The 13,978-nt window shown below is 41.4% G+C and overlaps 1 protein-coding gene across 2 annotated transcripts in view; it reads right to left on the bottom strand.

Moving 5' to 3' along the window:
• LOC137425127 (calcium/calmodulin-dependent protein kinase type 1D) overlaps nucleotides 1-13,978 on the bottom strand; it is a 178,487-nt gene that overhangs the window by 27,582 nt on the left and 136,927 nt on the right. For both annotated transcript variants that reach the window (XM_068113246.2, XM_068113247.2), the window contains 2 exons: nucleotides 13,269-13,407; nucleotides 7,559-7,685 (listed from right to left, as the gene is read on the bottom strand). In XM_068113246.2, the coding sequence (XP_067969347.1) occupies nucleotides 7,559-7,685; nucleotides 13,269-13,407 (266 nt within the window). The remainder of the gene's footprint in view (nucleotides 1-7,558; nucleotides 7,686-13,268; nucleotides 13,408-13,978) is intronic.

Raw genomic sequence — 13,978 nt, 5'->3', positions numbered from 1 at the left:
TATGATCTCGTTTCTTTTTTGAAATTATCTGTGCCATGACTCCTGGGCTACAACATGGTTGGTTGCTTGGCTGTGTCATGATTGATGCATTTTTGTTTGATGCATTTTTGTTTGATGCAACTTAAACCAGTTGGAATGTATATTTTAACGGTCTGCCAAGACAAAGAAACAACAAGTGTTTACAAAAACCACTTTTGCTGAAAATGAAGACAATTCTTTCTCCGCATTCCTTATAGGTGAAAGTTCAATGCTGGCTCTAGATGTTTGGCAAAAGGAGCTCAGTTAAGTAGTACATGGCGTAGAAACAAGCTCAAAATGAGCTCAGTCCATGACATATGTTTGGGCCAAAGCACACTGGATACACTGTACATGCTTAGTGATGATATCATTGCCAATGGCTGCTTCCATGTAGCAATCGTGCCAACAATTCAATGCACTGACAGAAGATTGTTTTTGCCCTGTCAATGAGAGTTACAAAGGAAGGAAAAGAAAAATAAATCCTTCAAACTGGTGGCCAAACAATAACAGAAAGTACAAGTATGAAGCTGATAGCAAAACTGCTGCAAACACTAGTCATCATAATGATGGAAGATGTAAAGCTGTACTGCTCACTGAAGAGGACATTCAGAGTAAGGCTGTGAGTACTTTTTGTTTGTTGAGATAAGTCCGAGACTGACTTCATCTTTCCAAAGTAAGAAAGTTATGATTCCTATAACTTGTTTATTTTCAAAGATTATTTTGAGGCCGTCTGACACTTAATGCAGAGTACATCATGTAACTAGAACAGCGCTCGTAGAGTACATAGTCTCAACTGGCACATTCATTCTGAATATAAATACCATCATTAACTTAACACACGACTATTATGGCCCACTTCTATTATAACCCATATACCCGTATCATCCATGCACTATTATATCATGTAGTTTCATTGCATGGGTTATGAAGGTCATCAATTTAATTCTTCACTCACATTGGGTCATGGATCAGATATACGACGTTTCACATTTTTCGGATAAATATTTCAATTCAAGCAATTATGGCTGGAATACCACTTCACTGATGATGTCATTGTTATCACCCTATATATCCCATGGGCAGTTGATGACATATGGTTTCAGAGAAAGTGATGTCCAAATGTTTTCCTTTAATCCAATATGGCGACCATACCATGTGACCTATGATGTCAGTGTTAGCAATAAAATATTCTCCATGGGGATTCCATCCTATGTTTAAAATTTCGCATTGATTGGCCAAGCGGTTGCAGAGAAAAACATTTCTGGATAAGGATATCAATTCAACCAATTATGGCTGGAATACCACTTCACTGATGACATCATTGGTATCACCCTATATACCTCATGGGGAGTTGATGACATATACCAAGTTTCCAATGTTTTTCGTTGAGCGATTTTGAAGAAAATGATATCCAACTTTTTTCCTTTAATCCAATATGGTTGCCATACTATGACGTCAGAATTAGCAATAAAATATTATCCATGGGGAGTCCCTCCTATGTATAAAAGTTTCACATCAATCAGACAAGCGGTTGCAGATAAAAACGTTTTTAAAGCAAAATATATGGACATGGACACACACACAGACACACACACACACACACACACACACACACACACACACACACACACACACACACACACACACACACACACACACACACACAGAGTCACAGAGACAGGGGCATTGCAATCGTCTCGCATCCCCTTTGGGGTGATCTTAAATATAATCATTGTCAATGGCATCTGCAGTAAATAATTAAAAGTTGTCCGTGTGCTGTTGTTATTGAGCACATTTTGGAAAAGCACTCCTCAATACGCAGACCTTTATAGAGAAATGGTCTTCAGTTTCATTATTTTTGGTATTATTAAAATAACAATTTTTTTTTATTTGGAACATCTTGATACCAGTACAGTACAACGAAAAATTGTTACACTCATACAGAGATACAAATTGAAGCACATAATATGAAGTTGAGTCAAAAGGTTTTCGCTGTTTAGAATAACTCTATTGCAATGGTGTTAGGAAATCATCCGGAAAATTGGAGGAATATATTTGGGTAAAATTAGAGATCCACTTTACGAAAGTACAATGTTGTTACAATCCAATGTTGCAAACCAAAGATGTCAAAATTGATTCAGAGATATTCTTACTTCTTTTTTAATGGCCCCAAATATTCCAACCTTATCGTAGGGTCAGCCACAAGAGGTAGATTTGGCTCATGCCATTCGCTAAATGGCTGGTCTGGCCTGACGTTCGACTGGAGCTGGTTAGGGCAGGAATTTGTAATTTGTTAAGGGTGCCAGTGAAAACTCACCTACTCTACACAAAATACATCGCAGGCTCTTTTACATCCATCAACTAATGCTAGCAGATGGCTTAAGGCCGACCTGGGAAATGGCACACTTTGTTATGCAACACTCTCTATGAAGCACCAACCTGTTTTTTTTTTCTTTTTTTTTGTATACAAGATCGAGGCTCGTGAAAGAGCTAACATTAATCACACAAAAAGTCAAACCGACACACAAAACACAAAAAATAAGGGGAGCGGCAGACAAGATGGGTAGAGAGGGGGAAGGACACAAACACAACATTTGAGAGCAGGGACAACGGGAGAAATGTGGGAGGGGGAGGGCTTTGGGGGAGGTGGGAGAGGTATAGAACATATTAACACTGCAAGGACTTCCAGGAAAGAAATTGGAATTAAAAAGAAAAAGAAAAAAAGTATCTGGGGTGAATTAGCGGGGGTAGAAAAGATCAAGGTTTTGGATGGGGGAAGATAAGAGATGGTAGTGAACAGCTGTTTTAAAGACCTGGAGGGAGGAGTGGGATTGAAGGGAGTGGGGGAGTTTGTTCCAGAGGCGGGAAAAAAGAGGAATGAAAGAGTGAAGGTGAGCAGAGAGCCTAGATTTTGGCAGTTTAACGATAAGAGGGTTGCACGCAGATGTTGTGCGACCTGAAGGAATATTGGGGGGACAAAGCACAGAGAGAGTTGGGGCAGCAAGGCCGGAGAGGAGTCGGTAGAAGACAGAAAGACCACCAACCTGCCTGCGGTGAGTGAGTGAAAGGCCCTCGGAGTTAACTTCATCGCAGGAGATTCCAATGATTCTGAAAGCTTTGGTTTCAACAGCGTGAAGCCGAGCTAGGTGTGAGGCAGAAGCACCAGCCCAGAGGGGGGAACAGTATTCCATTGAGCTGCGGATGAAAGCCTTGTATGTGGTGAGGAGCTCAGGTGTGCCAAGGAAAGACTTCGCACGACGGAGGATGCCCAGCTTGGAAATGTGATTTTCCCAAGAAAGATCATGGCAGATAGTGAGACCCAAAAGCTTGAGCGACAGAACTTCTTGGAGAGGATTGTTGAGAAAGTAGATGGGAGGGTTTTCCAGTCGGTCCTTTCGGAGAGACATTGTAAGAGTGTGCGATTTGTCAGGATTGAAAGACATGTTCCACTTGTTTGACCAGTTTGTGATTTTTTCCAGGTCTGCAGAGAGTGAGGAGGCTGCAGACTGCCGATCTGAGGGATGAGGAATGGAGCGGCAGATAGTGGAGTCATCAGCAAAGAGATAGAGAGGATTTTCCAGAGAGTCGGAGAGATCATTGATGAAGACCAGAAATAGCACAGGGCCCAGAACACTACCTTGGGGAACTCCAGCCAGAACAGGCAGGGGAGATGAGAGAAATCCATTCAGGGCCACACGTTGCCTTCGACCAGAGAGGAAGTCCGCAAGCCATGAGTGGAGATTTCCATGGATACCATAGGAGGAGAGTTTGGTGAGCAGAGCTGGGTGCCAGACCGTATCGAAGGCACGTGATATGTCAAGTGAGACAGCTCTGATTTCCTGTTTGGCATTGAGGACCTCCATCCATTGTTGAGACATCAGAAGCAACATGTCCAGAGTAGAATGACCTGGTCTAAATCCAAATTTATGATCAGAGATCAAGCCATTGGAGAAGAGGAAGGATTTGATATCCGAAGAAATGATGGATTCCATGACTTTGCTGATAAATTGGAAGCAGGCTGATTGGTCTGTAGTTGCAAGGATCTGTTTTTGCACATTTTTTGTGTAAAGCGGTAATGTTTGCTGATTTCCAAGTTGCTGGCAGATGACCTTGAGCAAAAGAGAGGGTGAAAAGAACAGAGAGAGGGTGAGATAGAGCGGCAGAGCAGGATTTTAGGACCCGTGGGCTGATGCCGTCTGGTCCAGTTGCAGAATCAGAGTCGAGGTTTGACAGAAACTTCTCCAGTCCACAGAAACTCCACTTCTCCAGTTTATAGTCAAGTTGGCAATCGACAGGTCAAAGGAAATTGCATTTTAATTTTTTGAAATTCAACACTTTTATAACAGCTCTGGTTGAGATTGCCATGGCACCAGTGGGAAGGAAACAACTGTTTTTTCCCAAAATCAAAATAATAACCAATTTAGAGGCAAAATACAGAAATCCACCAATACAGGACTTTCAAAATGACATAATCCACCCAAGAATTGCTCGTAGCGCATGACAGATCTCCTAGAAATAGCGATCTTTAGGGAATGTGAACTGCTACTATGTGTGCACAGAAAGGATTGTTAACTAAAATGGCTCAGAAACCTTCTAAAAGAAGTCAAAAACACTTGGAAAAGTACCTGTGAGAAATCGGCGGTGTGCCCCTGCACAAAAATATAGTTGGAGCGAGACACCATAACTGGTTTGGGTGCTTCTGAATACCAATGGGCAGGTCATATTGGGGCCTGTGAATGTCTAGGGTAAGTTTAAGATCAACTATTAAAATTATGGTTTTTACCATTAATAACATTGTGGGTTGGAGTGCGGGGAGGGGCTGTGAGGACTTATATAAATATATTGCCTGTTTGGTTCTGGCGTTACAAGATAAATAATTCTATTTGAATTGTTGCATCTATTGCTAAAAGCAGAAGCATCTCTCTGTGTGTGTGTGTGTGTGTGTATGTGTGTGTGTGTGTGTGCATGCATGGCCACTCGCATGTATCAACAGGAAATTGTAGGAACTGGACACCTTTCATGCACGGATATATACATATATTTTTGCATACATAGTCGAGGCTCGTGAACGAGCTAGTACCTGAATGGATCAGGATGTTACAAATAAAAACAGGACGCAAAACACACAAAAGGAACAGTGGAGATTTACTCAAAAGGAACAGTAGAAATAGGTGAGTAACACCAACAGCAGATTTGAAGGCCAAATATTTCTCGTATTTCCTGCATTTCTTTAGTCCAAGTTGCATCTAAGAAAAACAATTATGGTTAACCATACTGAAATTGCCACTCTTTCGTTTAAATGCTGAATATTATGTTTAAAAGACTATTTTAATCACAGGTTTTGCACTAGCGATGATGTGTTAAAAGTGCCTGCACTTAAACTGAGTGACTGAAAACGCACACATGACACAGCGCAAGTGCAAAAGGCCTCGTTTACATTCACATGTCATTTTGAAAGAAACGTATTGGCAGAAGCCTGGAATATCTTCATATATTATTCTAACAAATGTGGATGATTGAGCCCTTCAGCATAGCTGTTTCAATTTGACGAACAGGGGATTCAAATATTTGATTGCCAGCCAAGAGGAAAAAACCATGCATTGTGGTAAATAAAGCTGAAATTATTCAAAGTACATTAATATTTGCATAAGACGAAGTACAGGATTTTGGCCGGGGGTACAAGTGGTAGCAAGAAAAGTAATTAATCTAGAGCTCAGCATACATTTTTCCAATGATCCTTGCATGTACAAGTGGTAGCAAGAAAAGTAATTAATCTAGAGCTCAGCATACATTTTTCCAATGATCCTTGCATGTACAGTCACGTGAAAAAGTAAGTACACCCCATGTAAAGTTTTGACTTTTTCAATATATTTCAACATACAGCTATTTGATCTTCATTTCAACAATATTGATAGATAAAGGTGATATAATATAACAAATATCATGAAACATTTACATTTTGTAGTCCATTGTATAATTTAAATAAACATAAATGCAAATTTCGCATGTGGAAAAAGTAAGTACACCCCTACATTTATCACTGCTTCAAATACCTAAAATTAGAATCAGGTGCACCAGCTCAGGTGCAAATGATTAGAACATCGTTAGAGAGGATCTTGGAGGAACCTGTCTTATTTAAACCTCAGACATTTAGTTTGGTTTGCTCTTTGTTGTTGAAGTGTACGTCGTCACCATGCCTAGATCAAAAGAGCTCGCTGAGGCCTTCAGAAAGAAGGTTATAGATGCCTACGAGTCTGGGAAGGGATGTCAAAAGATCCTCAAACAATTAGAAATCAACCATTCGACTGTCAGGAAGATCATCTACAAGTGGAGAAGATTCCAAACAACTGCCAACTTGTTCAGGCCAGGCCGCCCGAGCAAGTTCAGCCCGAGAGCAGACCGCAAGATGCTGAAAGAAGTCTCTAAGAACCCCAGAATGTCATTACGGGACATACAGGTAGCTCTTGCCACTGTTGATGTCAAAGTGCATGAGTCTACCATTAGAAAGAGGCTGCACAAATTTGATCGACATGGGAGGTGTGCCAGGAGGAAACCTTTGCTACCCAGAAAGAACAACAGGGCAAGACTAAAGTTTGCCAATGAACACCTTGGCAAAGACCAGCACTTCTGGAACAATGTGCTCTGGACAGATGAGTCAAAGGTAGAGCTATTTGGCCACAGTACCAGAAGACATGTTTGGCGAAAACCAAAGACAGCATTTGACCACAAGAACCTGATACCAACTGTAAAGCATGGTGGTGGAAATATTATGGTTTGGGGCAGCTTTGCTGCATCAGGGCCTGGGCAGCTCACCATCATAGAATCCACTATGAATTCTTCATTGTACCAGAGGGTGCTTGAGGATAATGTGAGGCCATCTGTTGGAGAGTTGAAGGTGGACCTTGCAACACGACAATGACCCTAAACATACCAGTAAATCCACCAAGGAATGGCTGAAAAGAAAGAAATGGAGGGTTCTGGAATGGCCAAGTCAAAGCCCGGATCTACATCCCATCGAGATGTTGTGGGGGGATTTGAAACGAGCTGTGCATGCAAGAAACCCCTCAAACATCGCACAGCTGAAAGAATTCTGCATGGAGGAGTGGGCCAAAATTTCTCCCAGTCGATGTCAGAGACTGGTAGACAGTTACAAGAAACGCCTACTTGAGGTTGTTTCTGCCAAATGGGGCAATACCACCTATTAGAGCCAAGGGTGTACTTACTTTTTCCACATACGAACTTTGCATTTATGTTTATTTAAATTATACAATGGACTACAAAATGTAAATGTTTCATGATATATCACCTTTATCGATCAATATTGTTGAAATGAAGATCAAATAGCTGTATGTTGAAATTTGTTGAAAAAGTCAAAACTTTACATGGGGTGTACTTACTTTTTCACGTGACTGTATACCAGGCACAAAAACGAGCAGTGAAAAAATAAATAAAAACTCCCAAAATGTATCCGAAACTCCAGGGCACAAGCGGAAGTTGAGTGAGCTTGAGCGAAGTTGATATCGATTCATGCCAGCCTTACCTACGTAACCTGGAGTTCCGCATGCAGTCGACATGACATCTCCAGTTGCCAGTATTTTGGACAGGCCAAAATCACTGATCATTATTTTGGAATCCTCTTCCGGACTGTAGTACAAGAGGTTCTCGGGCTGCAGAGGAGCAGTTGATAGAAGTGGGTTCAAATGGAAACAATGTGAAAGCATATTTTTCCTATGCATATAGACGCTCATGGTTAAGCTAGACCACAAAGGGCAGAAGGTTAACATACTAGATATCTCCAATGGCATTAAACATGTGAACTTGGGACAAGCAAGCTCAGTGAGGATGCAAAATATTGTGTACGGATGTGAGGATTAGCTTGATTAATAATAAAAATGAAAACCATTGACGCAAATGAAAAGCACAAGTATTCATCACAAACTTTGTCTTGTCCAACAATGATATGATAACCACAGCCATGATCATTTGAACCCACAACTTCAATGAAAAACCTGTGATAAAAAAAACTTCTGACTTCAAGTTCAATAGAATATAACGATAAACAGAACACCCATTTATTTTGCCAAAATATAAATCTAAAACGGCCCATGTGCCAATGACAATCCCAGTCCAAACCACAACGAGCTTCATAATGTCTTTCCAGCAATGATGCCGGGCTTCGTGAAATCGTTTCATCAAACCCTTGGCATTTTGATGACAATCTCATAATTCAAGTAGCTCCAAATGTCCAGAGAAAGAATTTTTTTTTTTTTTGGAACAGAACAGATTTGATGGAAAAACACAAACGAACAAACATGTATTTGTGGGAAATTTCTTGCATTTACAACGAATCATCCAGGTAATCATCGAGTAGTTATTAAACAAAAAAGCAGGAGATTTTTTTTTTTTGGTATACAAGATCGAGGCTCGTGTAAGAGCTAACATCAATTACAAAAAAAACAAAAACGGACACACAAAACATACAATAAAGGGAGCGGGAGACAAGATGGGGAGAGAGAGGGAAGCACACAAGTACAACAGCAGAGAACAGGGACATCGGGAGATCTGTGGGAGGGAGAGGGCTTGGGGGGAGGAGGTATGGGAGGGAAGGTGGGGGGTTGGGAGGGGGTGGGAAAGGCATAAAATACATGGACACTGCTAGAACTTCCAGGAAAGAAAGAAGTCGGTATTTCAAAAAAAAGTGGATCTGGGGTGAAACTAGAATGGTACTTAGTGGAGCACACCCCTCCGCCAGACTGACCATTTTACTTGTTGCATCCCAATGATAGGCCGGATCTGCATCCGCATCTGAACCAAGATCGAATCAATTCATCCTTGTCACACACCCAACCTGTCTACTAAATTTATTCGGGAACCGTCTACAAATTTTTGAGATATCCTGCTCACAGATAGACAGACAGTCAGATAGACAGACAGACAGACAGACAAGCAGACAGACAAGCAGCCAGACAAGCAGCCAGACAGACAGGGCTGAAAACATAACCTCCGTCCACCTTTGGTGGCAGAGGTAATCATTTCTGAATATGCCATAAATAAATATATAAATATATATTTACAGTTTGGGAATGCAACAACAAAGTTTTGAAATTTACCATTCATGTGAAACTAGCCCTAAAGACCTCCAATTGATATTATCATGTTTGTGTATGTGAGTGAGGAAGGGAGTGGAGATGGGGAAGGGGGAGAGGGGTTCACTTCTAATACAACCAATTTGGAGGCAAAAAGCAGTGATCTGTTAATTGGCAAACATCCAGCACTACTAATCACAAAGCAAATAAATTTCAAATACATATCATTTAACAGAGCATAATATGCAAAAGCGTCACAAACAAAATGCACAGTTTCCTAATCAGATGCACATGATTACGAAAACAAAGACTAGATAGTATTCATAGAATCCTTACCCCGTGCAATCTTGAGAAGGACTTGGCATTTTTACCTCCGCCACCAAAGGTGCATGGAGGTTATGTTTTCACCCCTGTCTGTCTGTCTGTTTATTTTTGAACAAAATATCTCAAAAAGTTGTGGCCGGATTCGGACGAAATTTGGCAGAGTGATAGCGTATGGGAAAAGGACGAAATGATTAGATTTTGGTGAAGATCCGGATTCGGATCCGGCTACTACAATTTTTTAAGTGATTCTTCACCATTGGGAGATCGGGCCAAAAACGATACTTTTTTTTTTTGTATGCAAGATCGAGGCTCGTGTAAGAGCTAGGATATTAAACACACTTTAAACATGAAACACACATTAAACATTAAACGCACATTAGCACATTAAACACACATTCAACAAAAACAAAGCAGGATATCTCAAAAAGTTATGGACGGATTTGGATGAAACTTGTTGGACAGGTTGTGGGCGTGACAAGGAAGAATCGATTCAATTTTGGTTAAGATCCAGATCCGGATCCAGATAGTATAATTTTTTAAGTAATTCTTCACCATTGAGTGATATGGCCAACTAGGCAGAGGTATGGTGTGCTCTCTACTGTGTGCCGTTCTAGTTTAAAGGTTTCTTTTCTTTGATCCAATATGGCTGCCGGACTAGTGACTGATGACGTCACTTTTATCAAACTATATTTCCCATGGGTAGTTGATCAATTAGCAAAAGTTTTGCATTGATTGGTTAAGCAGTTTCAGAGAAGATTTTCAAAGATTTTCGCTTAGATCCAATATGGCTGCCCAACCACGTGACCTATGACATCATAAATTTACACTCCGACTCCAATTGGGTAGAGGATGAGGTGTGAAGTTTCGTTCTGGAGCCGAACTGGAGAAGACGATTTTAAAAGTTATTTTATGTTCAATCCAACATGGCTGCCGAACCACATGACCTATGAAGTCATCAATTTAATTATTTCAGCTAAATTATCTCGAGATGGCCCTCAAAAATGTTCATACTGATCGGATCAAGCGTTGTACTTGTCGAATTATGACGTCAATAATGAAGGCACCGATGACATCAACATACCACCGTTTAGAGGCCATTTTCCCCCGCAAAGCGGGGGTTGGCCTTTTCGGGGACCGTGGTAGTTGTTGTTTGTTTGTTTGTTTGTTTTTTTTTTTTGTTTTTTTTCCCCAAACAACATCAACTCAACATAAACATATATTATTCCCCATGTGGAGTACTTGACAATGAGCCATCTTTCAATTTTTTCCATGCAGCAGCTTCGGAGATATAGATGTGCAATTTTTTTCCCAAGATGGCGCCTGTACAACATGACCTATGACATCATAATTATCAATAAAATTATACAGGAGAAGGCGTTCCTATGGCGAAAATGTTGCGTCAATCGGATCAATGGTTGCCGAGAAAATGAATTTTAAAAATGCTGACACGTATGTACATACGACATACAGTGCATTCAAAAAGTATTCAGACCTTTCACTTTTTTCACATTTTGTTATGTTGCAGCCTTATGCTGAAATCGTTTAAATTCATTTTTTCCCTTATCAATCTACACTCAATACCCCATAATGACAAAGAGAAAACAGGATTTTAGAAAGTTTTGCAAATTTATTAAAAAGGAAAAACTGAAATATCACATTGACATAAGTATTCAGACCCTTAACTCAGTACTTAGTTGAAGCACCTTTGGCAGCGATTACAGCCTCGAGTCTTCTTGGGTATGACGCGACAAGCTTTGCACACCTGGATTTGGGGATTTTCTGCCATTCTTCTCTGCAGATCCTCTCAAGCTCTGTGAGGTTGGATGGGGACCGTTGGTGGACAGCCATTTTTCAGGTTTCTCCAGAGATGTTCGATTGGGTTCAAGTCAGGGCTCTGGCTGGGCCACTCAAGGACCTTCACAGAGTTGTCCCTAAGCCACTCCTGCATTGTCTTGGCTGTGTGCTTCGGGTCATTGTCCTGTTGGAAGGTGAACCTTCGGCCCAGTCTGAGGTCCTGAGCACTCTGTTTCAGGTTTTCATTAAGGATATCTCTGTACTTTGCTCCATTCATTGTTCCCTCAACCCTGACCAGTCCCCCAGTCACTGCTGCTGAAAAACACCCCCACAGAATGATGCTGCCACCACCATGCTTCACCGTTGGGATGGTATTGGGCAGGTGATGAGCGGTGCCTGTTTTCCTCCAGACATGACGCTTAGAATTGAGGCCAAACAGTTTAATCCTGGTTTCATCAGACCACAGAATCTTGTTTTTCACAGTCTGAGAGTCCTTTAGGTGCTTTTTTGCAAACTCCAAGCGGGCTTTCATGTGTCTTTCACTGAGGAGAGGCTTCCGTCTGGCCACTCTTCCATGAAGCCCAGATCGTTGGAGTGTTGCAGTGATGGTTGTCCTTCTGGAAGTTTCTCCCATCTCCACACAGGATCTCTGGAGCTCAGCCAGAGTGACCATCGGGTTCTTGGTCACCTCTCTTACCAAGGCCCTTCTCCCCCGATTGCTCAATTTGGCCGGGCGGCCAGCTCTAGGAAGAGTCCTGGTTGTTCCAAACTTCTTCCATTTAAGAATAATCGAGGCCACCGTGCTCTTGGGAACCTTCAATGCAGCAGAGATTTTTTTGTAGGCTTCCCCAGATCTGTGCCTCAAAACAATCCTGTCTCTGAGCTCTGCAGGCAGTTCCTTCGACCTCATGGCTTGGTTTTTGCTCTGATATGCATTGTCAGCTGTGAGACCTTATATAGACAGGTGTGTGCCTTTCCAAATCATGTCCAATCAATTGAATTTACCACAGGTGGACTCCAATCAAGGTGTAGAAACATCTCAAAGATGATCAAGAGAAATGGGAGGCACCTGAGCTAAATTTCAAGTGTCATCGCAAAGGGTCTGAATACTTATGTCAATGTGATATTTCAGTTTTTTCTTTTTAATTAATTTGCAAAACTTTCAAAAAATCTCTGTCGTGATGGGGTATTGAGTGTAGATTGATGAGGGAAAAAATGAATTTAAATGATTTCAGTATAAGGCTGCCACATAACAAAATGTGAAAAAAGTGAAGGGGTCTGAATACTTTCTGAATGCACTGTGCATACGTTTGGAGGTAGCCGATCGCTTAACCCCACTTTTTGCTTCGCGAGCACATGATAGTAACCATCGTCATACTATCATCATACATCATTATGCTTCTTTTTTTTAAAACTGCTTTCACTCGTCACCATGCATGGAAAATAAGAACAGTCAGATTAAATAAACAACTCAAAACAGTCATTAAGGCCTGCAATCTTATCTTCGCCTCATTCGTCATCCTGCACTCTCTGTGACACGTGTTGTGGAATCACCTTGTCTGGCTCCAGGCTCTGGCCCAACCTTGCCTGCTTGTAGCCACGAATGCCATTGTTTATTATGATTTTGCACAGTGCAGCCGATAAGTCTTTGGCAATTCTATTGTGGTATCACAGGGTTTATCATGTGTCCTTGCCCAGGCTACAGCCCTTCAGACATCAATATAAAGTCAATTACTGTATTTTGAAATAAACTTTAAATTTTACTGCTTGTAATATTTTAATACACCTTTACTCAGTGTGTCTCACAATATACAGTTGGAGAGGGCTGTGTGGGGTAAGGCAAAATAGAGAGGGGTTTCATGGAGGCTGCATAGGGAGATGCAGCATGGGGTTGTGCAAGGCGATACAGCACGGGCATTGCAGAGGGAAGGTTGGCGCAGGGAGAGGCAATACAGAGGAAAGTGACATCATGTGGTTGTGTGGTTGCGAGCCTGCTGCAGTAATGTGCGACAGTGAGGTCCATGTGGTGTATGGGAAAGGATTTGCCTTGAGGTCACGATGTACGATTCCCATGGAATGCAGGTGGCGCACGGCGGATAAAATCTGACGAATGAGTGCACTTGCATCCTTCTCGGTGTAGAAACCCTTCTCAACAATACGATCAAACAACTCACCACCTGAGACCCTGAAAACACATGACCACAACATAGTTAAATATTGAACAGCATAATGCTTAATGAAAAGCAATATTACACAATGAAAACATATCCCTAATTACCAGCTTATCATTTTGAGACACCCCAGCTAACATTATCTTGAGTTAACGCTATAATTAACTGCTAGGTCACATTTTTGAAGTTTGTGAAAATTTCATATAAATAGTTATTAACAACATCCTTTTTAGCTCGTCCCCCCTTGCAGCGAGAGTTGGGGTTTTGTATTTGCTTATGTGTGTCTGTCTGTCTGTCTGTCCAGGCCATAACATTTTTATTATTATTGTTATTTTTTAAAAATCGCTTCCACGTTTCTTTATTTATTTACCATTGAGCTTTAGTGTGTCTGTCTCAGCCGCAACATTTTTTTTTTTTTTTTAAATCGCTTCCACGTTTCTTTATTTATTGTCCCCCATCGCACCGCGGAGCGAAAGGGGGACTATGGTTTTCCCCTCCGTCCGTGTGTCCGTCCGTGCGTGCGGGTGTGCGTGCGTGCATGCGTGCATAAGCGAAGGACCGCATTCGAATTTGGTGTGTGGGTGC

Source organism: Myxine glutinosa, chromosome 4 (genome assembly GCF_964187855.1).
Source record: "Myxine glutinosa chromosome 4, kmMyxGlut1.1, whole genome shotgun sequence".
NCBI classification, from domain to species: Eukaryota; Metazoa; Chordata; class Myxini; order Myxiniformes; family Myxinidae; genus Myxine; species Myxine glutinosa.
This window is presented reverse-complemented; position numbering and strand designations above follow the sequence as displayed.